Raw genomic sequence first — 23,556 nt, 5'->3', positions numbered from 1 at the left:
CGCCCCTCCCCACCCCGGCAGTGCGCGGAGCTCCCAGCCTCCCCTTGCGTCTCCGTGTCCCCTGCCCCCCCGCCCCGACACTCACGTCATCACCGAGGCCTCCGCCAGAAAGGCCTGCGCCGTGGCGTCGTGTTTGATGCACTTCACGGCGACCTTGTTGCCGCGGTAACCGCCCAGCATCACGTCTGAAAGGAGGAGACACGGGCAGAGGGCGCCTCACAATGCCGCCACCCCTGCCCAGGGAGACCCGCCCCCCGGGCCCCTGCGGGTTTACTCGCGGGGGCGGGGAATCAGTTTGGGATTCCGGCGCAGATTGAGGAGTCCTGAGTTCTAATCCCAACTACGTGACCTCAGCCACATCCCCTCTCTGCACCTCAGTCTCCCCCACCCCGTAACGTGGGGACAAGACCAACCTACGATCTTGGGGCGGTGCGGGTCCAAAAGCTAAGCCAGCCTGCTGCACCGGTGGGTCAAGACACTGGGCTCTCACGGCCCCGAAGAGCTTCGGGAGCCTCAGCTGGAGGTGCCGGGCATGGGCAAAGGGTCACTACAGCCAGAGCTAGGGAGCAGCCGGACACCCACTGGATTCCTGCTGCCCCCCAAGAGCATCACCCCCTCAGGGTGGGGAAGCCAGTGGGGAAGGAGCCAGAGGGAGCCCAGAGCTAGAATGGCTTGAGACTGGATCCCTCCTCTAGGGGAGGGGCTCAGCCCCCAATTCCCCTCCCTACCCCCAACGGCAGAGCACAAGAGCCGAGCCCAACTGACCTCCGAACTCCCCTTTGCCGATGGTCTGCAGAAGCTTCAGGTCCTTCATGTTGAGGGCCCAGCCACCTGGAAGGGGAAGGGAGAGGTGAGCAGGCAAACAGACCAGCTGGGATGGATGGGGTTGGGGAGGCGAGTTGCTGACCGTGCCGCGCCCCGCTCGGGGATGCACTCACTTCTGGAGAACTCGTCCTGAGCCGCAATTGTCCCCTCCATGAGTTTGGGTTTGATGAGGCGTGTGCAGAGCCCGTCGGCATCTGTGGTGTAATGCTGGCGGGAGGAGAAGGCAGGAGGTGAGACCCCCACCCAGCCAGACCTCTGCGGGGGCAGGCGGGGCCCTGACTTAGGAGACCCGGGGTCTGATTCCGGCTCTGCCACTGACTGGCTGTGTGATCCCAGACATCTTTGCTCCACCTGATGCACGGTTTGAGGCCTGATGTAAGGCCCAGCTCCTGCCATCCCAACGCAGGGCTGAGGGGAGAGGATACCCCAGGGCACTTCTGTGGCTCCAGGGGAGAGTCCAAAATGGGGAAGGTGGGGGGAGGCCAAATGAACCAGAGAGATCTCCAATTCCCCTTCCTATGTAAGGGATGGGATGGGCCAGGCAGACTGATTCTCCAAGGGAAACAACCTGGGTTCCTTCCCCACCCAGCCAGTGCAGCAGCACTGGGCTGCAGGGGCTCACTGAGGGAGGCCCCTCATTTAACCCAGCTCTGCCACCACAGGGTTTGTCTGATGTTCCTCCCCAGTGATTTTTAGTGCTCACAAAGGCAAAGGAGTGATAGTGGGGGGTCTGGCAGAGAGCACCATGGGGCAAATGCCTGATCCGTCTCCTAGCTCTAAAATCCAGACTGACAGCCCCCGCCTGGGTCTGGTCCCAACCCCCTGCCCTGCCAACGCCCCCCAGTCCTGATCCGCAGCCCCTCCCCTGCCCTGCCAATGCCCCCCCGTCCCGATCCGCAGCCCCTCCCCTGCCCTGCCAACGCCCCCCCGTCCCGATCCGCAGCCCCTCCCCTGCCCTGCCAACGCCCCCCCCCGTCCCGATCCGCAGCCCCTCCCCTGCCCTGCCAACGCCCCCCCGTCCCGATCCGCAGCCCCTCCCCTGCCCTGCCAACGCCCGCCCGTCCCGATCCGCAGCCCCTCCCCTGCCCTGCCAACGCCTGCCCGTCCCGATCCGCAGCCCCTCCCCTGCCCGTCCCGATCCGCAGCCCTTCCCCTGCCCTGCCAACGCCCGCCCGTCCCGATCCGCAGCCCCTCCCCTGCCCACGGCCCCCTAGTCCTGATCCGCTGCCCCTCCCCTGCCCTGCCAAAGCCCTCCCGTCCTGATCCGCTGCCCCTCCCCTGCACACATCCCCCAGTCTCACCCTGCAGCCCCCCAGTAAAGATATTCCACCACTTCCCCCAACATTCGTGCTAATGGCTCCTCATTTTGGACCTGCGTTTCCCCTGGCTTTTTGAGCCTTGCCGGTCTGTGCCAATTTCTGTGGCCAGGGCGGGGAAAGAATTGGCAGAGATACCAGAGGAAAAAATGTGGGTTCCAGTATGCTCAAACGGTGCAGTGGCACAGTCTGCCCACCAGGGGGTAGCACGAGGACAAGAACTGACCAGCTGGCCTTAGTGCAAGGGCCTGCAGAGGAGCTTGTCCTGCAGGCTCCTGTCTGAGCCCCGGAAACAAGGGTGAACTGGGGAACACACACACACACTGGGCAGACGACCCCCTGCTCCCCACGTGCACCCAGCCCAGAGCTGCCTGCCTTTCTTTACAGCACCAGGTGTTGGCTACAGCAAGGATTCTGGGCTAGGCTGATCTGGAGGGTCTGCTCCAGCCAGGAGACGGCCACATCCTCTCCCCTCCACCCCCCAGGGCCATCTCTGCCCCAGGAAGTTCCAATGGGCACTCAGAACCAACACCAGCAGAGCCCAGCCCCCACCCCAGAGCTAACCAGCTGGACAGGGGAACACAGACGGATGGGACCCTACCAGCTCATGTCCCTTCACCCCCTTGTGAGCCTAATGGTGCCCTGGTGACCTCAGATCTGCCATGTCCACCCTAACCTGGAGGGCACGGAGTAAAGATCAGGGTGAGAAACCAATGCAAATCTCAAGAGAAACCAGTGCAAATCTCCCTGGGCTACTCCACCCTCTGGCAGGATCCCCACCCTCTTGGAGCCAGCCCCCTGCCCCAGTGCACTCGGCTCCCAGGAGAGGCACGAGACTTTTGGATTCCATCACACAGCGAGGAGCCTCTTCCTGCCCAGGCTGGGGGCGGGGCAGGCCCCTGAGAGGCAGGAAGTGCTCAGCAGGTTTGTCTGAATCATTATCAGGGCAGAGCCAGGCTGAGCCTGGCTAACCGCAGCCTGCACCGAGCGCTTGGGGGGGCGGAGGGGGGGGGAGAGAGAGGCTGGGCTCCTCAGCAGGGGGAGGGGAGGGCGCAGCTACTTGAGTGCAGATGGGAGGTATCTAGCCCAGCGCTGGAGAGACTGGTGGCCTGCATTTGCCTCTAGGGCCGGTGCAGCGGGAACCTTCCCATGACCCACTGCCCTCCTGACACACCGCCACCCTGAGTGGCAGATGCCCTCTCTAGGGCTGAAAGACAGGCGTTGAGTCTCTGTGATCCCCTCTGCAGAGTCCTGCCAGCATGGGGTGGTGGGTGTGCGTGAGACAGAGATCACCATGTGCCGCGGGGACAGAGCGGGGTGCCTGGAGAGCGACACATGGAGAACAAGGGATTTGGAAAGCAAATCTTTATGCAAACTCAGTGCTGCTAGGCAGGCAGCTTGGGGCGGTGACTGCACGGAGCGGGTGCTGGGAGTCCAAGGCCATGGGCCATTTTCATGGAGGGCTGGGAGACCTGGCCAGGCCGAGCTTTTGAGGAGCCCCTCCTTCACAGCTCACCTCCACCAGCTGCATGAGGTTCTCGAAGTAGACCTCCTCGTCGATGCTGAGCTTGCTGGAGGAGTAGATGATGCGGTAATGCTCCACCTTCCCCTCGCAGCTCACACACAGGGTGTAGTCCCCTGGGTAGTTGGTGCTCTCCCGCACCAGGAAGAGGCCTGTCTCGGGGGGGTACAGCAGCCGCTCTGCCTGCTCCCGCGTGATCTTCCCATGGAACCAGCTGGGGCAGGGGGAGAGAGAGCAAAGGGGTAAATTCACTGCCCCAGTGTGTGAGGGACACAGCGAGGACAAGGGTTCTTACGCACAGCCAGTGCCCATCAATCCAGACCTGCAGCCCCCATGCTATCCCAGCCTGGCGCCCCCACAGCTCTGCCAGCCCCTCTGCGATCCCAGCCCGGTGCCTCCACAGCTCTGCCAGTGCCCCTCAATCCCAACCTGCAACCCCCCTGATGTCCCAGTCCCAATCAGAAGCCATTGTCCAAGGGGGAATTGTTCAGCCGACATTGCCAGTGTGGGCGTCACTCAAGCCATGGGGAAGAGCTGGGGCTGAAAGGGGAGGGTCTGTAAGGAAAATGCAGGAGGGTGACAGAACAGCTGTTGAGAACAGAAACAGCTTCCTGGGCACGCAGGGAAATGGCCCCTTCCCCATCTGCTTTGGCCATGTCCCACCCTCGGTGCTGCCCGTGTGAACTCAGACCAGTTCAGCCACTGACACTGAGCCTCGGCTGCAGGACAGCAAGGTGCTGAGGTAGGCAGAATGTGTAAGCCAGGCACAAGACAAGAGATAAGAAAGGCGCGTACACAGGAAATCCTCTGAGAGAGTAGGAAAGGGACCTAGCTAGCCGGCAGCGCAAGTTTCCTGCCGGGGTGCAGGGCATTGCCGGGGGCCAGAGCATGCACATGCTCCCAGGCAAGGAAACGAGCAGATGCATGGAGCCCAACAAAGGCCTTATGATGCTAGCACAGCGTGGAGGAGCACCCAGAGGCAGAGAGACTGCTGGCACCCAGACTGCATGAGATGAGTACAGATCCAGGGGGAAAAACACCAGCAGAGAATTGTAAACCACACGGGCTCGGGGTGCTGCTGATCCGCACTCATCTAGTGCTGTGTAAAGCCCCGCACGTCCCAGGCCTGTGGGTGCTTCCTCCATCTCCAGAGACTTGTAACTGCCTTGAATGGCGGGACCAGCTGCTGAAAAGTGACCCCAGCTGTGGGACATGGATCTAACTTCACAGTGCTCCGATGGGAGGAGAGGTCAGCGTTCCTGGCTGGGAGATGTGTCTGCAGGACACTGGGAGAAGGAGACCCAGGCACCCCGAACAGACGTCCCAACCCCACGTCCATTTCCCTCTGCGCGAGGTGCTCCCGATCGGCCACCCCCAGCGCCTGCAGCCCTTACAACCAGAGCCTCTTGTAACAATCAGCCAGGCCACACACAAGCACTCTTGTTGCAGTGGGGGAGGTTTAGATTGGATATTAGGAAAAACTTTTTCACTAAGAGGGTGGTGAAACACTGGAATGCGTTACCTAGGGAGGTGGTAGAATCTCCTTCCTTAGAGGTTTTTAAGGTCAGGCTTGACAAAGCCCTGGCTGGGATGATTTAACTGGGAATTGGTCCTGCTTTGAGCAGGGGGTTGGACTAGATGACCTTCTGGGGTCCCTTCCAACCCTGATATTCTATGATTCTTGTGCCCAGAGCCCCAGGGAACACACACACACGCTACTGGGACCGACCCAGCCCCAACAGGTGTGAGCACCAGGAAGTGCAGAAACGGAGTCACCAGAGCACGTGCAGCTCTCCCGGCTTCAGCTTTCACTACTGACCCTCCCCTTATACAAGACACCGCCCCTCACTTCGCCCCCTAGGACTTCCTCTGCCCCGTGCTCCACACACTGCCCACTGCGCCCAGCGTGAGCTGGTCTGCGACAGCCACTGGATGCAGACACTAATCACCACTACATCAGCTCCTCTGGATTTAAGCCCTCATTAATTGCTCTGGCTAACTGGCCTGAGCGCCCTCTACTGGTGAATGAGAGTATAATCCACCTGCACACTGCCCCCATATACCCAAAGGAACACAGCTAGGTGCAAGTCCCATATGAGAGTGGACTTGTATTTGGCAGCTATGGGTTAAGCAAGCCTAGGATGAGGCCACTGGACTGGTGACCCATGAAATGGGAGGTAGCAGGCATGAGGGGCAGCATCACAGGGGCATTTTCCCCCACACACTTGGAACATTAGGGGGATAAGGGCTCAAAAATCCCATGTGCCTTCTCTCTTCTGGCTGGTGGGAAGCCTTTATAGCTGCAAAAAAACCTTCCAAATGTGACCCAATGCTGCATTTGTCTTCCTTAGTCTGCAGACAGAGAGCTCCAGTGCCTCTGTAAATGCTCATAGCTCTCAGAAGCAGCCACAGAACAAAGTTAACAAGATTCTGGTCAGTTTCTCTGCTGTTACTCAGAGCCTTAGCCTTGAAAGTGACAGAAACCAGGTCAATTTCCCTCTGCTGCTGGGAAAGCCACAAACCCAGGTACTGATGCTGTTGCATCTTTTTGCTGGCTCTCTCTCTGGTACAGCAGCTTTAGCCCTCTGGTTTGCAGGTCTCCAGTAAGTTTTTCAAGCCCTGTGTTAGGCAGCACTCAAATCATCAGTCCAGCCTTGCTCCAGATCCACTGTCCTGCTGCCCATGGCCACCAAAATGCAGCACAGGATCTGGGTGGCAATTGGTAAGATAGGTCTTGTTCCTAGTTCTGCCCCTTCCTCTGGATACTCACGGCATCAGACTGAGTTTGGTTCCGGCTTTCACTCCTTCCCTCTTCTGAACGTAGTTGGCAGGGATGATCCCCTCACGGCCCACCTTGTTTTTGGCTTTGTACCAGTTGGGATCCTGGGAAGGGAAAGCAGAAGTGAGCAGAGCCCCCCATGTGTCTATGCCACCACAATACTATCCCCTTCTCTCCCACTGAGCAATGTACTGCCATAGAGAAACTTACATCTACACAGTGCCTTTTATCTTGTGGAATCCTAAAGACATTATGCATGCAGCCACCTCTGAGGTGTCACATGGCAGTTGTTTAACAGCTCACAGTAACACTACACAACAGTTTAGCTTGGGCCCTGAAGACGACAAGAGTCCATTTACATTTGCAGAACGTAATCCCCGGGGCCGGAATCCGATCAAGGCAACAGGGTTAACAAGCCTGTCCTTTTGCAAAACAGAAAGAAAAAAAATGCTTTGGCACCTCAAATGAGCTGCAGTGTTTAGTGCGTCAGCTTTTCACCCCATCTGTAGCAAGGCACTGCTAATAGCCCAGCACCTCTTTGCACTCCAAGGCCCTGGCTTCTCACTGATGCAGGAAGACACGTGCCTCCACTCCGACTGAATGCCTGCGTCACTGCCTGCAGCACCTCTGGTTTTCCTGGAGGTCCCCCACCCAAGCACTCACCCAGCCCAACCCTGTTTAGCCGATGAGACAAGACCAGAGAAGGCCTGGGCCTACACAACAAACCAACCAGCGCTGCCTGCTCACTACGTGGTCTAGCTCATGGACAGACTGCCATCCCGCCAGCCTGAGCTTGGGAACACTTGAAACGCGACGGCAACACGGCTGCACTTCAGCATACACACAGCCTACACCAACGGGAGGGGGACGCACGTAAGCCACCTCCCTGAGAGGCAGCAGCTAGGCCAGTGGAAGAGTTCGTCCCTCGACATAGCACTGTCTGCACTGGGGGTTAGGTCGGCTTCACTACGTCGTTTGGGGCACGGATTTTTCAGAGTGACGTCGCTGGGTCGACCTAACCTTTTAGCATAGACCATAGTCTGCCTGCAAGGGACATGCTGGCCATGCCATAGCTCCACCGTATGACTATAGAGGCCCAGCTCGGGGGCAGCAGACACTGGTCAGCCCCACCTTCCCTCATGAAAAAGGCCCCATCAGATTTATCACCTGATTGCCATTAACTGCAGACCAACCCCCTGGTCTCCAGGTGTCACTGCTCAGACCCTGCCCATGGTAGGTCTAAATGAGACACCCCGGCCATCTCTTGGGCATCTGATGAGTCGCAGCATTGTCCGTGCACACAGAGTCACTCCTGGCAGAGTCTCACTTTAAAACCACATGACTGCCTCCTTGGGACCCGCCTGAGCAACTTACATTTTGGAGAGGTTTAAATAATGATCACATTAATTAAAAAGGCAGCCGGGTTTCCTGTCTCTTCTGCTCCCCTGGGGAGAGAATCCAGGCAGGGCTCCTGCATAATGAGCGTACCCCAGTGGGTACTGGCGGCATCACATCTCTCTGCAGTGGGCCCCCCTCTGACCCCAAAGCCAGCAAGGGGGTCTCCCTGTTTTTCAATCTGTGGATCACTTTCTGATCAAATTAAATCACCCTCCTTCCCCCACCTCCTACTATTTGGGTTCCCAAAACTTTCTGTCCAGCAGCCCATACCCCTCCTCTGGGTGTCTGATGGCGGGGTGGCTATTCCACTCCTCCTTCCTGGACCGCAAGCCGAGAACCAGCGCTGTGAGGGCACTCCAAAATGGGATGCAGAGACGCAATCCCTCCAGCTGCCTTAGGGGTTGCCCCAGGGAAGGGGCAGGGAATTGCCAGCACCCCTGAAGCAAAGGGCGTGGCGAGTTACCTTGGTGACGGCGACGATGGTGAGCACGTCCCCTTTACTGAACGGAAGGTCCTGCTCGGCAGTGCCTTGGAAGTTATACTTGGCGATACATTCCGTACCAGACGGCCAAACGGCCTGCAAGAGGGACAGAAAAACAGGGCCTCAGATGCTGACTGTACTCAGCTCCCACCACCAGAAGGAGCCAAACCTCAGATTCCACCCCAGGGGGTGGAAAGTCACACATGTGGGATCCCATGTGCCCAGTGAGTGTGCAAAAAATGCTAGTGGAGGGATGGGGGTTATGGGCTGGGTATACGTGCTGGTTAATACATACAGCCATCCTTAGCTGTGGGCTGACCCTGGCCCCATCGTTTGGCTTGAGAACTCCCAAGGGCCCTCGGCTACTGGCCAGGAGGTTTCATTAGCAAAGCCTTTCAGGGCCAGGGGAGGTGCCATGGCTGAGCGACCTCTGGTCTCTAGAGCCTCATGTGGAGCTCAGGGCTTCTGCCCCATGGAGGGCACAAAAGGAAGGGGGAAAAGTCCTGATTTAACCGTTCAGCTCCTGAGGCTGGGAGGACAGAACACACCATGCTAGTGCCCTTGGGGGTGTGCAGGCATACTGGTGCCAAGCGATTTACACTGGGTTCCAGAAACCATTGAGCGCTGCAGAAAGGAGTGGCCTGCACCTGACCCCCAGACATGGGCCCCGCCAGCCAAAACAGGGCTCCAGCCTTTGCCTGTCTCTCCTCCCACCCCACACAGGCCTCAAGCAACTCTGGCCTTTCCCTGTCCCCAACCCCCACTAAAGGCTCTGGCTGTTACCTGCATTCCTGACATCGTCTCAGGCGGGTCTGGGGATCAAATCTCACAGGAGGGACACGTCACTTGGCATGAGATCTAGAGAAGTGAATGAGAGAGGATGTGCTGAAAACGAGCTATGTCACGCACCCAGCCCCATGGGCAGCTCCAGAGGCCTCCGCCCACCCCAGAATTATCCATCTTATTCTTCAACACACAAAGCAGGGCTTGAAAAATGTTGCCAGACACCTACTACCCTGAGGCAAGGCGGGAGCGGCATCCCCAGGGAGGTTGCAGAGCAACACCCTGGCGGAGAAGGCCAGTCCCCACCCTCCGGCTGTGGGGAAGGTGGTGTCTACACTCCCTGCATGGGGAGCTCCTTGTTTGGATCAGTCTCTGCCTAGTGGGTGCCTGATGAATTCAAAGGCCTGACCCTCCGGCTCCTGGGTTATTAGAAGGAAGGATCTTGTACTCTCTCCCTTCCCCCAGCCATCTCACACCCACAGCCCTGACTGCTGTATGCACAGAAGCTTTCTGCTGTCCTACCCTAACACTGCCTCCTGCATGCTCTGTGGGGATAGCTATTCTGCCCTTGTTTCATGAGTCCTTCCCCTAGAGACAGCTCTAGGGCCTGTCTCTGCACCTAGGAGCTGCACCAGAGTGAAACTGACACAATTCTTCCAGGCTTCCCCAAGGGATGGGACAGCAATCCTGAAACTGACCAGGCATGTCAATTACTTCTGCCTCTTGCTGGAAGGGCAGGGCTGCATCAGGACAGATTCTGACCCTGGCAAAGATCAAGAAGGGCTGGTTAAGTTCGTTAGGAATGGTGGCTTAGCCCTGCCCCCCTCTTTTCCACACATGCCAGGAAAGCACCTTGCTCACCGCCAGGGAGCAGGTGAACGGATTTCCCAAACAGCTTCTCCCACTGCGGTGACACTGGGGGGGAAGCAAGGGCAGAAGCCGTAGCTTCATGCAGGCGGCTGAAGTCTCGGAAGCCAGCCGCTAGCATCGAGCCCTCCCCTCACCCAGTCTCCGTGCTGTCGGTGGCAGGAGATGCGATGCTGTGAGTACCCCAGGGCACCAGTGTAATTTGACAGAACAAACAGGAAGCGGTTGGGGTAGGCGGATGAGGCTGCTGAGCGCCATTCAGAAATGCAGAGGCCCAATCTGCACCCAAGCAAGCTGCGACTGCTGGGAAGAAGCCTCCCTTGTGTGCTCGCTGTGAAACAAACCGGGTTCTTTGGCGCACAAGCTGCCTGGTGGAGGTTTCTCCCCACTCTTTGGGATGCTGCGGGGGGACAGACAGGGTGGGGATCATGCATGTTTCACTGCCCCTCCCCCGGATCTAGGTCTCAGCCAGGCCAGGGAGGGTAGGGGCGCGTGTCTGTGGGAATTACCCCTGTCCCCTGGCTCAGCCTTTCAGACCATTGCTGGCCTGATGGAGCTCTGGGAAGGGGCATGGCATGGCCTGTCTCAGCCCAGCTCTGCTGCAGCAACTCCGTCTGGTGGGGGGAGGATCCAAACCTGAGTGAGGATTTTGGTTTCATCCACTTTCAGCTGCTGCAGGTCTGGGGGAAAAGGGACGTGGTTTCAGTCCCTGACCTCCCTGGCTATCCATTGGAGGGTGGGGCCAAGACCAGCATAGGCAGCAGAGGGTCTCAACTCAGCTTAACCCACTTCCCATTCAGCTCTTGGGCCAATGAGTGGCGGGGAGGAAGGAATACGGCCTCCACCTGCTCCCCACAATAGTGCTCCAGTAGGTCACTGTGCCAGAGCCTCGATACAGCAATGATGGGCACGTTAAGAGTGGCAATGGATGCCAGGTATGTTGGCAGGGCAGAGCCCAAGATGGCAGGAGCTGACCTATAAAACAGGATAGTGTTCTCCAACTTTCCATGGGGGTGGGGGGTGTAAAGGAAGGAGATGGGAGAAAACAGTTTAATTTGAGGGTAGGTATTGTATCTGAGTTTGGCTGGCTACGGATCCACTTCACTGGTTAGACTGGAAGCCCATGAACTCGGACTAAGGGCTGAAAGATTTCCCCCCCCTACCCCCCAGAGAGATTCCTCCCCCAAAGCTGGGCAAAACTAACTGATCCAAGTGTACCCAGCTCCCGCACTAGGAGCGGGCTACAGAGCACACTTTAAGGTAGGTCAGGAAGGGGAAGGACCCCCCCCACACACACAAGGGGACACCACTTACACACTCATAAGAGATCAGAAAGTAGCAAAACACATTTTTAACCAAGCCAGATACATCAATTAAATTCCAAAGCATCCAAACAGTCTATGAACTGCCACCTCCAGCTGACAGGTTCCTAGTCACTGAACCATAGATATGAAGGCTAAAGGGATTACTGAGATCCTCACGTTTCTGCATGGCACAGGCCAGAGAACCTCGCCTAGCAATTTCTGCACCAAGCCCATAACTTCAGCACTTCTGGAGGAGCCAACAACCCAATTCACAGCCCTCCCCTCTATGGATGGCGGGGATCAGCATTCCCAGTTTGTGCATGGAGGGGATGTCCACCCTGCATTGTACCCACGGCACTCAAGCCCCTGCTTGACCATTCCACTCTGCATTTACAGTTGCTGGACCCAGGTCTCACAGCCGTGCTAAATCGTCCGTATTGCACTACACTGACCTTCTGACTCGCATCTGCAGCTTGACCTGCCTCCACACGGCAAAATGACAGGGGTTGGGCAGGACTTGAGCTTGGCCCCCACCCGCGGGTCCTAGGACCCACGTGCTGAGTGCTTGCAGACCCGAGTCAGAAAGATGTGTGTGTGGACAGTGGGAAGGGGGTTTGGGCTCAAACCGGAGTCTCGGGGCGTGGCCACGCTGGAAACTTCAAAGCGCCGTTGCGGGAATGCTCCCGCGGCAGCGCTTTGAAGTGCGAGTGTGGTCGCCCGCGAGCGCTGGGAGAGAGCTCTCCCAGCGCTCCTGGTACTCCACCTCCACGAGCCAGCAATCACACCCCTGAGCCAGCAAGTTAGAGCGCTACAAATGTAAGTGCAGACAAGCCCTCAGCCTTGGTTTACAATGCAGTGTAGACAATCCCTTAAAGTAACAAGGTCACTCCTATGGGAAAACCACGCTGGGGGAACTTTTTAGTGACGTTGCCCGCAGTGGTGCACCTTGGGAGCTATTTTTGCAGGTAGCTGGGTGTAAACAGCGGTTCGTTCTCCTGTTTTGAGTGCAGCACAGCACACACAGCCCCATCTCCTGCTTCCTGGCAGCAACGGATCCCTGGATTCCCCCAGAGTAGTGGTTCTCAACCCGTGGCCCGCTTGCGGCCCAATCAGCACACAGCTGCGGCCCACGTGACATCCTCAGGGCCATACAGGTAGCATTGTTATGCAGCCCACAGTGGTAAACAGATTGAGAACCACTGCCCCAGAGGATACACCCCCCCCCCACAATTACCAAGTGTAGCCAATCCTCTGTGCTACAACTGATGCTGCTGATTAGCAACAACCAGCCACCATGTGGGCTTGGATCCTTCAGAAGCTAAAGGCTGGCTCTCCCTTCCCAGGGAGGAGGGATAAAGCTGGCTGTGTGTGTCCCCTTCTCCCTGTTCCTGGCTCGGGGAAAGTTATTACAGCAGGGATCGGCAGTTCTGGGGACCTTTCTCCCCAATCCCCACCTCAGTTATGTCCAAGGAGTTGGGGTTTTTGGTGCAGTATCTAAGCCCCAGTACAAGTCTTCCCGCTGTTTGCCAATTCCATTACTTCTTGGGTGTGTGGGTGGCTGAGTGATGACCAGTTATGTAGCATTAAAGCATCATCCAGGCATCAAATCATCCTGCAAGGCAAGGAGGTATCAGCCCCACTGTTCACAAGGGGAAACTGAGGCACAGAGCGGGAGCCCTGCTCGAGTCAGTGGCAGAGTCGGGATCAGAACTCGGAAGCTCCCAGTTCCTTACCCAATCCACTAGGTCACAACACCCCCTGGCCCACATCACACGCCAATCAACGGAGCTGGACTCCAAGCACAGCCCCTCACGCACGGTCAGCAGCGCCAACCAGGAAACTGCTCGCACGCACACGTACCACACACACTAACGCTATCCACTAGCTAAAGGCTCAGCTGACACAGGTACCTGTGCGGGCAAGAGGCATAGGCAGCTACTGAAAGGTGTGTAACTGGAGACCAGACAGGAGAACATTTCTCGGCAGGCCCTGCTCCAGAGCGGCAGGAGGTTGGTTGAGAATCATCAGACTGGGACAGGGAGGGCTTCCATTAGAATGAAGGAAACTGAGGGCACAGGCAGCCTTGGGGGGCTGAGAGCCACCTTCGGTTCATGGGGGCTTTGTTGCCAGCCTGTTCTGTTTTTCATCAGCATTTGCAGAGGATGTGCTGTTCTAAGCAATCACTCCCCCAGTTCACCAATTCACAGAGCCACAGATGGCACCTGCTCGGTGACCCCCTTCCGTTCCATTGCCAGTTGTTCATACTGCAGCAGTACCTAGGGACTCCCCGATTGAGATCAGCGCCCCACGGTGCCAGGCACCATATGGACACACAGGAAGAGACACATAGAAAGGGGAAGTGGCCTGCACACACCTGTCAGTGGCAGAGCCCTGGTCTCCCGAGCAACAGACCAGTGCCTCATCCACGGGATCAGTGCAAGATAGAACCCAGGAGTCCTAACTCCCAAATTCCATCTCCCACCCCACTGATGCTCTAACCACTAGATCCCACTTCCCTCATGAAGCCAGGAACAGAACCCAGGACCATGCTGCCTTCACGAAATATCAGGTAGCTTTCCTGGGCTCCCTTTTTCACCATGCCTGCCTACCAGGGATGTACATCTATACTAATATCTCTGTCCTGTATGTCCCAAACTCCCCCGTCCTGCCCAATTGACGGATGCTGTAAGCCAGCCTGGGTGGGGTTGCCATTTGGATTAAAAAAAATAAAGGAGACATTTGCTTTGGGAACACAGTGCCTGCTTCTGGACGCTCCCCCGACATACACTTTGTTTTATGATGCCCCGAATGGTGTTCCTGTTTACAGATCAGCCCCTTTGGGAAGCACTGAGGCTCGGCAAAAGCATCAGTAATCCCGGTGAAAGCCAGAGAGAGGAATACTGTAAGTTGCTGCACCCTTGGTGAGAAGTGCGATCCCACAAGCTTTGCAGAGCAACATCTCTACAGAGGTGCAGCTGGAGTCCACTACCAGCCAGCAAAGGATGGGAAAAGGAAAGAAGAGAAGACTTGAAACACCCTATTGTTCTGGTCAGATGCTCATTCATTCCAACACCAAGTGGAAAAGAGAGGGGAATGATGGTCCAGTGGTTAGAACACTAGCCTAGGAGACCTAGGTTCAAGTCAGTGTTCTGCCACAGACTTCTTGTGTGACCTTGGGAAAATCGCTTAGTCTCTATCCGTCAGTTCCCCATCTGCTCAATGGCCCACAGGGATGTTGCGAAAACAAACACGTTAAAGATCAGGATGGGCTCAGATAAGCATTAAAACAAAGAGCGTAGCAGGGCTTTCGATTCAATGCCTTCTCCAGTCACTCAGACCAGTTCTTCATCCCAAGAGGAAGCACAAGTCTGGTTGAATTCAGTTTCACCAGTCCAGGCCTTCACAATCACCACAGTTTGTCTGATATCTAAGCAAGAGTAGGACAGGGCACTTCTCATACCTTAACCAGGGATCTTCACCTAAGCAAAGTCTGGCTAATGAATATTTCATTTATTAAAGCTTTTCTAAAACCCCAGAGATCACATTTCTTTTTAACTCATGACCAGCCACTGGAAAAGTTCACTGTCCTCAAACCACATGTACTGATTCCAACACTATTTTTAGTCCTAACAGGTCACCATTGTTAAATGTATCTATCTGTACGTTGCTAGCAGCTTGATTAACAGATCTAGATGCAATGGTGCGAGGCACTGTACAAACATATCACAAGAGACAGTCCCTGCCCAAAGAGCTCACAGTGCAAACAGACATCACAGACAAACGGCCGGAGAAAAGCACTATCCTCGTTTTCCAGATGGGGCTCTGAAGCACAAAGAGAGGATGATTCTGAGGGCTGAAAACCTGGGCATTATCTTAATTTATTAAAGCTTTATTACATGCTGACGAGTGACTGTGATAATGCTCTTTTGTGATTCAAGGGTTGTTTTCTCTCTAACCGCAGAGCTCGGTTCCTTCTAAGTGCCAGCCCCACACAGTTAACTTGGGTCAGGCTGGCATCTTCCATGCTCACGCGTCGCCAAGGATCCAGATTCTACAACTGGCATTTAGTGAACAATGTTGCAGCCGATGCAACAGAATCCAGAATTCTGCAACAGAAGAGAATTCTGGAGCCAGCATAGAACCCAGCTCCCTCTCCCACTGCTGTGTCCGCTCTATGCTTGGCACCAACATCATTCGTCACTCAAGTCAGCAGAGGGTGACTCTGAGTTCACCCAGAAAGCAGATCTGGAGAGTGACAAATAAAGGGAGACAATTCTACTGTTAAAATCACGTCCTTCTGGCTGCCATCTTGCTTCACCAACTCACACTTCAAGGCTGGCATCATTTTGGCAGCTAGTATCTTGTGACCACCTGAGCTGGAGATTGGAATTTAATATCATTTGAAAGCTATGAATCCCAGCTGCTTTTAGATGACATAAAACGTCAGTTTCTAGTGCTACCTGTTCCCTAGATAACAGTTCCCAAATTCAAGCTGGAATTAAACTGGTGGAGAGATAACAGACAAGAAGATAACCCAGGGTTTGTCTACATTACCCGCAGGATGGAGGGGCAGTGATCAAGCCAGCAGGGCTCGATTTATCGTGTCTAGTCTAGACACGATAAATCGACCGCCGAGCGCTCTCCCGTGGACTCTGGTACTCCACGGGAGTGGGAGGCGCAGGCGGAGTCGACGGGGGAGTGTCAGCTGAAGACGTCCCGGTGAGTAGATCTAAGTACGTCAACTTCAGCTACATTATTCACGCAGCTGAAGTTGCGTAACTTAGATCAATTCCTGCCCCCCGCAGCGTAGACCAGGCCCCAGAGACCATTTAAGATCTCATGTCTTACAGTATTACAAGGGCTGTACCACTGAAAAGATACGAATCCCAGATCTTCAATGCTGTACGGCATTTGTTTCCAGCACGGGAGGGTGGGAGGATTCACAAGGTATCAGAGCTTGAACTGTCACTGGTCCCTCAGAAGTAGCAGTGCTATTTGAAACCAGTCCAGGACTTTTCATAACGAGTCCCAGAACTCCGAGCCCCACCACCGTGATCCCGGCTAGAACTGATCAGTAGAAATCTTTTCATTATTAACACGACACAAACCAAACCAAAATAAAAACAGGAGTTTACTCAGTTCCTACAATGTCTGCAAAGATGGAGATCATCCCTCCTTCCCCCCATCCTTTGTCTTGTCTATTTAGATTGCAAGCTCATCAAGGCAAGGACAGTCTCTTACTAGGTGTCTGTACAGCACCCAGCCTAGGTAGGACACCAATCTCATTCCAGCCTTGAGGTGCTACAGTGCTAATAAGTCATCATCATCAACCCAAACCCTGCAGCACACAGCTAGTCCACAGAACTGGGAAGAGTGAAACCGACCAGCTGGATGTCGGTACTTGGAACGACTCAAGGGCAAAGACTAAAGGAGCTAAGTGATTAACTGCTCAGTAAATGTTTTAAATCCTTCCGTTTAAACCATCTCCGGTGTTGCCGGGGCCAGAGCACATTAGGGTTTTTAAATACGATTTTACACCTGGCAGCGACACTTTACGAACATTTCTGAGCCTTTTACTTTCCGTTCAGATGCCGCCAACGGCTCTGCTTTACCCTTCAATGACGCAGGCTAATGCTGAGGGGCCAGATCCACAGCTGCTGCAAATGGGGAGCTATGGTGATGTACACATGCTGAGAATACAGCCCGTGGTGTTTAACACTCTGGGGGCTAAGCCATTTCCAGTTGGGGGCAGCCGCTGGAGGATGCTGAACTGGGGCGGAAGGACTGACAGAGCCCCATCTGCCCATGCTCTTGGCGTGACTGCTTCCATCTGGCCATGGACCAGCAGGGTGGGAAGTGGCTTCTACGGGGAGCAGGACCCAGATCCCAGAGGAAGCAGCCTCTGCTGGCAGCAGAGCAGAGACAGACAAGGAAGACAAGCATAATGTAGGTGGTGGAGTGAGGCAGTGGGCTTCAGCCTCTGCAGGCAAGCGTGTTTAACAGAGGTGTCAAAGGGGAAGCAGACTCACAGATGGCATGGAAGCAGGGCAGCGGGGTTTGTAAAGATCACAGGGGAAGGCAACCCAAATACACACAGTTCAAGGGTTCATGCTACAGCCTGCTGAAGTGAAAGCTGGCAGGGGGCCTCCGACAGCGTGGGGACATGGATCTCTTCTGGCCATGGGAGCTGGGGCCTGCAGAAAGGTCTCTTGGCAAAGAGCAGGGGCGTGTTTTCCCATCACTTGGTGGGGGTGGAAAAGCGCACACACAAGCCTGTGTGCTCCCACGCCAGCATCACTGCGGCGGACACAGGCAGTTCAAGCAGCATGTGGGAGGCCAGTGTTTCAACAAGCTCAGGCGGTTGGATCCGTTTCTCCTCCTCCTCCATTTGTTGCAAAGAAGGCGGCAACAAGGCAGAGAATAACGCCGCGGCCGCCCGCTCTTGCGGAGCACTTGTGCCTCCGTAGATCGCAGAGCACCTCACAGACGAGGTCAGCATCATTTGGCACATGGGGGCTTGGGGCGCTGAAGCAACTTGCCTGAGGTCACCCAGCAGGCCAGTGGCAGAGCCAGAAACAGAACCCAGGTCTCCTGAGTCCCAGTCCAGCTCTCTCCTCACCAGGCCACACTGCCTGCACTGCTCACTCAACGGAGGGCTCGAACCCAACAGCCTGAGAGTGAGTCTCATGCTCGACTGACAGAGCCAATCAGGTGGAAAGTGAAATAGGCCAACAAAGCCCAAGCAGAAGTCTCTTCTGAGTTCTACCCACATAGTCTTATTCCACCCTCACGTGCAAGGGGTGCTCTGTTCCAGCTGGGGGAACCCCCGGCACGCTATCTGTTGGTGCATTTCCCTTCCCTCCCCAAGAGTGGCATGTTATTGGTATTTCCCTCCCTCGCAGCTTCAGCTGGAGCACGAAGGTTGCCTGAGAGTTTCCATTATAACTCCCCTTTCTCAGTCACTCTTAACTAACCCAAATTCTAATCTTTTGGGCTGAAATTTTCCAGGCCCGGTCTCTGACTGAGGGGGAATGGTCTTGGGAAATTTGAGTCAAAACCTATCTGGCTTTTTGTGAGATCTTGGCATAGGTGACAACTCCAAGAGTCGTCCAGAAAAAAATTAGCGGGTGATTAGCATCATCTGCAGCCAGCTCCCGCCTTGCCCACAACACCTCCCGCCTGCGGCCCTGCTGATCAACTCCTCCCCCTCCCTCCCAGCACCTCCTGCACACCACAGAACAGCTGTCAGCGGTGTGCAGCAGGTGCTGGGAGGGAAAGGAAAGAGCAGGGATGGGGTACGCTCAGGGGAGGGAAGAGGCAGGGAGGGGGGGAGGGGGTAGGAAGAGGCGGGGCAGGGGTGGGGGATTGGATGAAGGGGGGAGTGGGGGCAGGGCTTGCGGTGAAGGAAGTTGGCATCTATGGATCTAGATGAGCTGGGCGGGGGATGGTGGGAGACACTAGTTTTCCCACAATAAAGAAATGATCATCAGCTTTATAGGGCAGAGACTGTCTTTTTGTTCTATGATGTACAGCGCCTAGCACAACAGGGGTCTGGGTCCATGTCTGGGGCTCCTGGGTGCTGCAGGAACACAAATAATAAATTCTAATAAACGATGGCAGCTCTGTCTATCCAGCCCTACGCACATGCTCAGGGAGCGACTGCTGTAACCGACGAGGCTCAAGGCTTTGTGGCCCTGACTCTCCACTCCTTGGATCTGCAGTGGATGCCCTCATGGCAGGAGAGCTCCGTCACAGTGGGGGGGCTCTATCCTGGGAAGCAGCGACTACGATTTGGGGGTCGTGGTGGATAATCGGCTGAAATGAGCTCCCAGTGCGACACTATGACCAAAAGGGCAACTGCAATCCTGGGATATGTAAACAGAGAATCTCGGGAAGCAATAGGGAGGTTATTTTACCTCTTGTAAACTTGTAAACTGTGGTGTGACCGCTGCTGGGATACCCTGTCCGGGTCTGGTGCCCACAATTCAAGAAGTGATAAATTGGAGAGGGGGTCAGAGAAGAGCCATGGGAACGATGAAAGGATTAGAAAACCTGCCTCACAGTGATAGACTCAAGGAGCTCAATCGGTTTAGCTTAACAAAGAAGTTAAGGGGTGACTTCGTTACAGTTTAAGTATCTACATGGGGAACTAATATTTAAACAAAGGGTTCTTCCATCTAGCAGAGAAAGGTCTAACACGACCCCATGGCTGGAAGCTGAAGCTAGACAACTTCCGACTAGAAATAAGGTGTATGTTTTTAACAGTGAGAGTCATTAACCATTGGAACAACTTGCCAAGGGTCACAGTGGATTTTCCATCACTGACCATTTTTAAATCAAGACCAGCTGTTCTGCTAAAACCCTGCTCTCGGGATTACTGTGGGGCAGGTCTCTGGCCTGTGCTGTACAGGTCAGAGTAGATGGTTCCTTCTGGCCTTGGAATCCGTGACTATGAATCTTGCTGTGTCTCAGCTAACCAGCACCCTCCTCCCTCTTCAAACCTCCTTATCCTGGAGCGAGCGGGGCTCCACTGTTGTGAGAGGCCGGTGCAGGATTTCAGTGTAATTGGAAAGGGCTCCCCAGGGCACAGCAGTTAGTGCTGAAGAGCAGGGGAGAGATGTTAATGACAGCAGCATATGGGCCCTTAGAACAAAGGGAGGCAACCACGCCACTCCCTGGGGAAGGGCTCAGTGAGGGGAGAGGTAACGCACCACCCGCATGGAGAGGGGCTGAGGCAGGATCTGGACCCCTTTCCATGGCCACTGGGGACTAGAGCTAGGATCTCCCTTTGCCCTGGGGCTGCAGCAAGCCACTTGTAAACAGGCAGCTGGGCGTGGGGTGGGGTGGGGTGGGGCTGGGTGGGGCTGGACAGGGGATTGGAAACTCATGCCCCCAGTCCAGCCACATTAATGTTACCCTCCCATCACTATGTAGCACACCCCACTGCCTGCAGCATGGGAGAACCCTCCCTCACAATCAGCTCAGTCCAGTCCCAAACCCACACAGGCCTGGCAGGTCCCCTCACAAGTCAGGGCAGACACTCACCCCCAGCAGACCAAAGTTCACGCTGCCCGGCTGGAGGGAGCCATCAGCTATTGCATGGGGAAAATGAGAGACTACCCCCTGCTGGTAGCAGCCAGAACTACAGCCTCCATCTTACACCTTGATTCCACCATTGTCCACTCAGCACAATGGGGAGAAACAGCCACCTCCTTCCAAAAAGAACAGGAGGACTTGTGGCACCTTAGAGACTAACAAATTTATTTGCACATAAGCTTTCGTGAGCTACAGCTCATTTCATCGGATGCATTCAGTGGAAAATACAGTGGGGAGATTTATATACACAGAGAACATGAAACAATAGGTGTTACCATACACACTGTAACCAGAGTGATCACTTAAGATGAGCTAATACCAGCAGGGGGGGGTGGGGGGGGAGAGAGAGAAAACCTTTTGTAGTGATAATCAAGGTGGGCCATTTCCAGCAGTTGACAAGAAGTCTGAGGAACAGTTCGGGGGGGGGGGAGGGAGGAATAAACATGGGGAAATAGTTTTACTTCGTGTAATGACCCATCCACTCCCAGTTTCTATTCAAGCCTAAGTTAATTGTATCCAGTTTGCAAATTAATTCCAATTCAGCAGTCTCTCCTTGGAGTCTGTTTTTGAAGTTTTTTTGTTGAAGAATTGCCACTTTTAGGTCTCTAATCGAGTGACCAGAGAGATTGAAGTGTTCTCCGACTGGTTTTTGAATGTTCTAATTCTTGACGTCTGATTTGTGTCCATTTACTCTTTTACGTAGAGACTGTCCAGTTTGGTCAATGTACATGGCAGAGGGGCATTGCTGGCACATGATGGCATATATCACATTGGTAGATGTGCAGGTGAACGAGCCTCTGATAGTGTGGCTGATGTGATTGAGCCCTATGATGGTGTCCCCTGAATAGATATGTGGGCACAGTTGGCACCTCCTTCCACTATCCTGCCTGAACCAAGGCAACTCAAGAACTAAACCTGGAAACAGAACCTGCCACCGATCAGGGCAGCTTCGGTGGTTCCCCCCGCTCCCAGCTATTAACTCTAGCCTATCTAGCCCTGAGCCATGCTAGAGAGATCGCGCCCTGCTGGCACCTGGAATTCTTTGAGCTCTGCGATCACTTTGTCCAATGGTATCGTCCTCCACCCACTGCCTCTCCACTGTCACAGATTGGTGTACGGGCGCGTGTGCACGGAGAAGCAGCAGGTTTCAGAGTAACAGCCGTGTTAGTCTGTATTCACAAAAAGAAAAGGAGTATTTGTGGCACCTTAGAGACTAACCAATTTATTGGAGCATAAGCTTTCGTGAGCTACAGCTCACTTCATCGCTACAGAAGAGAAGAAAGGACAGACCAGAGCAGAAAGGGTTTTCCCTCGCAAGCCCCAAGAGCAAGGATGGCCCAGCAACTTGGCCTGGGGCGAGTGCGCTGGCCAGGTGACCATCAGAAACCACAGCAATGGGATGAGATTATACTGGGGTGTGTACGTGGGTGGGGGAAGAATGGGGATCTCTCAGAGAGATTCCTTCACACAGAACTCTGGGAGACTCAGCAGGCGTGGGAACGGCCACACAAACCGATTGGTTCCTGTAAGGATCCTTCTCCCAGCCCCTTACACTCTGACTCCATGCCCTGGGAAGCCCACCTGCCCCCTCAGCCTCCCAGACACCCCTATACGGACCCTTCCACGGCAAAGCCCAGCACACAGCAGAATCCCGAGACTCCAGTTTGCTGGGTGTCAACTGTGCAGGGGTTGAAACCAAACAAGTTGGGGGGCCAGCCGGCTCGGGATCCCTTCTCCCACCCCCAGAGATCCTTGCACATGAGAGATGCTACAGGCCTCACACCCTTAGAGCTCCAGGGTAAATGGCCCTCGGACCCAACCTCACCTAGAAACGCACCCTGCAGCCTGGCTGGGGGAGGCCAAGGGGACGGTGACGTCAGCTATGCTCTGGCAAGCCTGAGGACAGCGCCTGCCAAATACAGCTGGAGAAAAATCCGCTCCTCGTAATAGAAGAAACAGCTGCAGGAACTGGAGGGGGGCGGGCTGATCCATCAAGGGAGGAGGCCATTCCCTATAACCCCTCCCCCCAAAGCCTACTGGGGAGAGGAGGGTGAATCCATAAAGCATAACTCCCTTAGGCAAGAATTTTCCAGTCTCCTCAGCCCCCCACCACACTGACTGCCACCACTGCACCAAAGAGATGCCCCATAGATTCAATAACCAAAGCTCACAACACCCCAGGAAGAGGGTGAGCTATCACAGATCAATGCCATTACTCCCACCCACATCTTCCAGACAGGGAAACTGAGTCACGCCTTGTCAGACTGACATCCTCTGCATGACCAATCGCACAAGTGGAAATAGAATCCAGGTGCCCCAACTCCTAGCTCCCAAATGCAAAGCAATACCACGGGCCAGTCCCCTTTATGATGCCTAGAGGCAGCCTCAGGGGGGTCCCCCCAGCTCCGCTGCTTCATTTTTAACCTCAGACTATCTAGTCCTGGTGGCCCTCCTCTCCTGGTCCTGGGGGACCCCGGAGGCAAGCACAGAGCCACCAGTAGTTTGAAATCCCCTAGATCACTGGGGGATCTCCTGAGATGGGGACAGGGAGAGCTACGTCTCAGGTGTCAGCTGCTGGCCCCCCATCACTGCCGCATCTGAGCACCTCAGATCTTTGACGCGTTTCCCCTCACACAGCCCTGGGAGGCAGGGCACTTCTAGTCCCCCCCATCATACAGATGGGGAGCTGAACCGCAGGGAGCCAGTACGCTGGCTCACCTTGAACTCCCACACTGGCTGCTGGGGCAACTTCCCCTTCCCTCCTCTGCTTGGGCATATTCCATGGCACCTGCCCTCCTTCTGCATCTCTGAACCCGGAAGGTAGATCAAGCTTATCCTGCCACTGGCTGAAAGCCACCTGACCAGAAGGCACAACAGACTTGCCAGCTGCTTCTTCCCATCCCACCCACGACATCTGTCCTTCTGCCCCCAGTGGCTATACTTAGTGTCTCTGCCGCACGTGTGCCGCTCATCGAGGGGAGGTCCCTGGCATAGTGGAGCTAGAACCTGCTATAAATAAGCATGGTGCTAGCAGGCATCTGCTTCATCCCCCAGACAGCTGGGAGGAGAGCTCCCCACTGCAGCAGGTGCATCGGCCCAGGGGCTGGACGCCGGGTGCTACTGACAATCAAACAGCAGAGCAACTGGCATCTCGAGCTCGTGGAGCCACCGAGCTTCCCGGGTGA

At 55.3% G+C, this 23,556-nt stretch overlaps 1 protein-coding gene across 1 annotated transcript in view; it reads right to left on the bottom strand.

Annotated features, from left to right (window-relative positions):
- CSK (C-terminal Src kinase) overlaps positions 1–23,556 on the bottom strand; it is a 69,444-nt gene that overhangs the window by 6,330 nt on the left and 39,558 nt on the right. Inside the window, exons 2-8 of the mRNA XM_073363290.1 lie at positions 9,105–9,179; positions 8,304–8,417; positions 6,434–6,546; positions 3,658–3,877; positions 939–1,032; positions 766–831; positions 86–185 (exon numbers count right to left, since the gene is read on the bottom strand). Of these exons, the coding sequence (XP_073219391.1) occupies positions 86–185; positions 766–831; positions 939–1,032; positions 3,658–3,877; positions 6,434–6,546; positions 8,304–8,417; positions 9,105–9,119 (722 nt within the window). The 5' untranslated portion in view covers positions 9,120–9,179. The remainder of the gene's footprint in view (positions 1–85; positions 186–765; positions 832–938; positions 1,033–3,657; positions 3,878–6,433; positions 6,547–8,303; positions 8,418–9,104; positions 9,180–23,556) is intronic.

This window comes from Lepidochelys kempii, chromosome 10, assembly GCF_965140265.1.
Source record: "Lepidochelys kempii isolate rLepKem1 chromosome 10, rLepKem1.hap2, whole genome shotgun sequence".
Taxonomy (NCBI): Eukaryota; Metazoa; Chordata; order Testudines; family Cheloniidae; genus Lepidochelys; species Lepidochelys kempii.
Note: the sequence above shows the minus strand (reverse complement) of the source record. Positions and strands in the feature narration are given on the sequence as shown.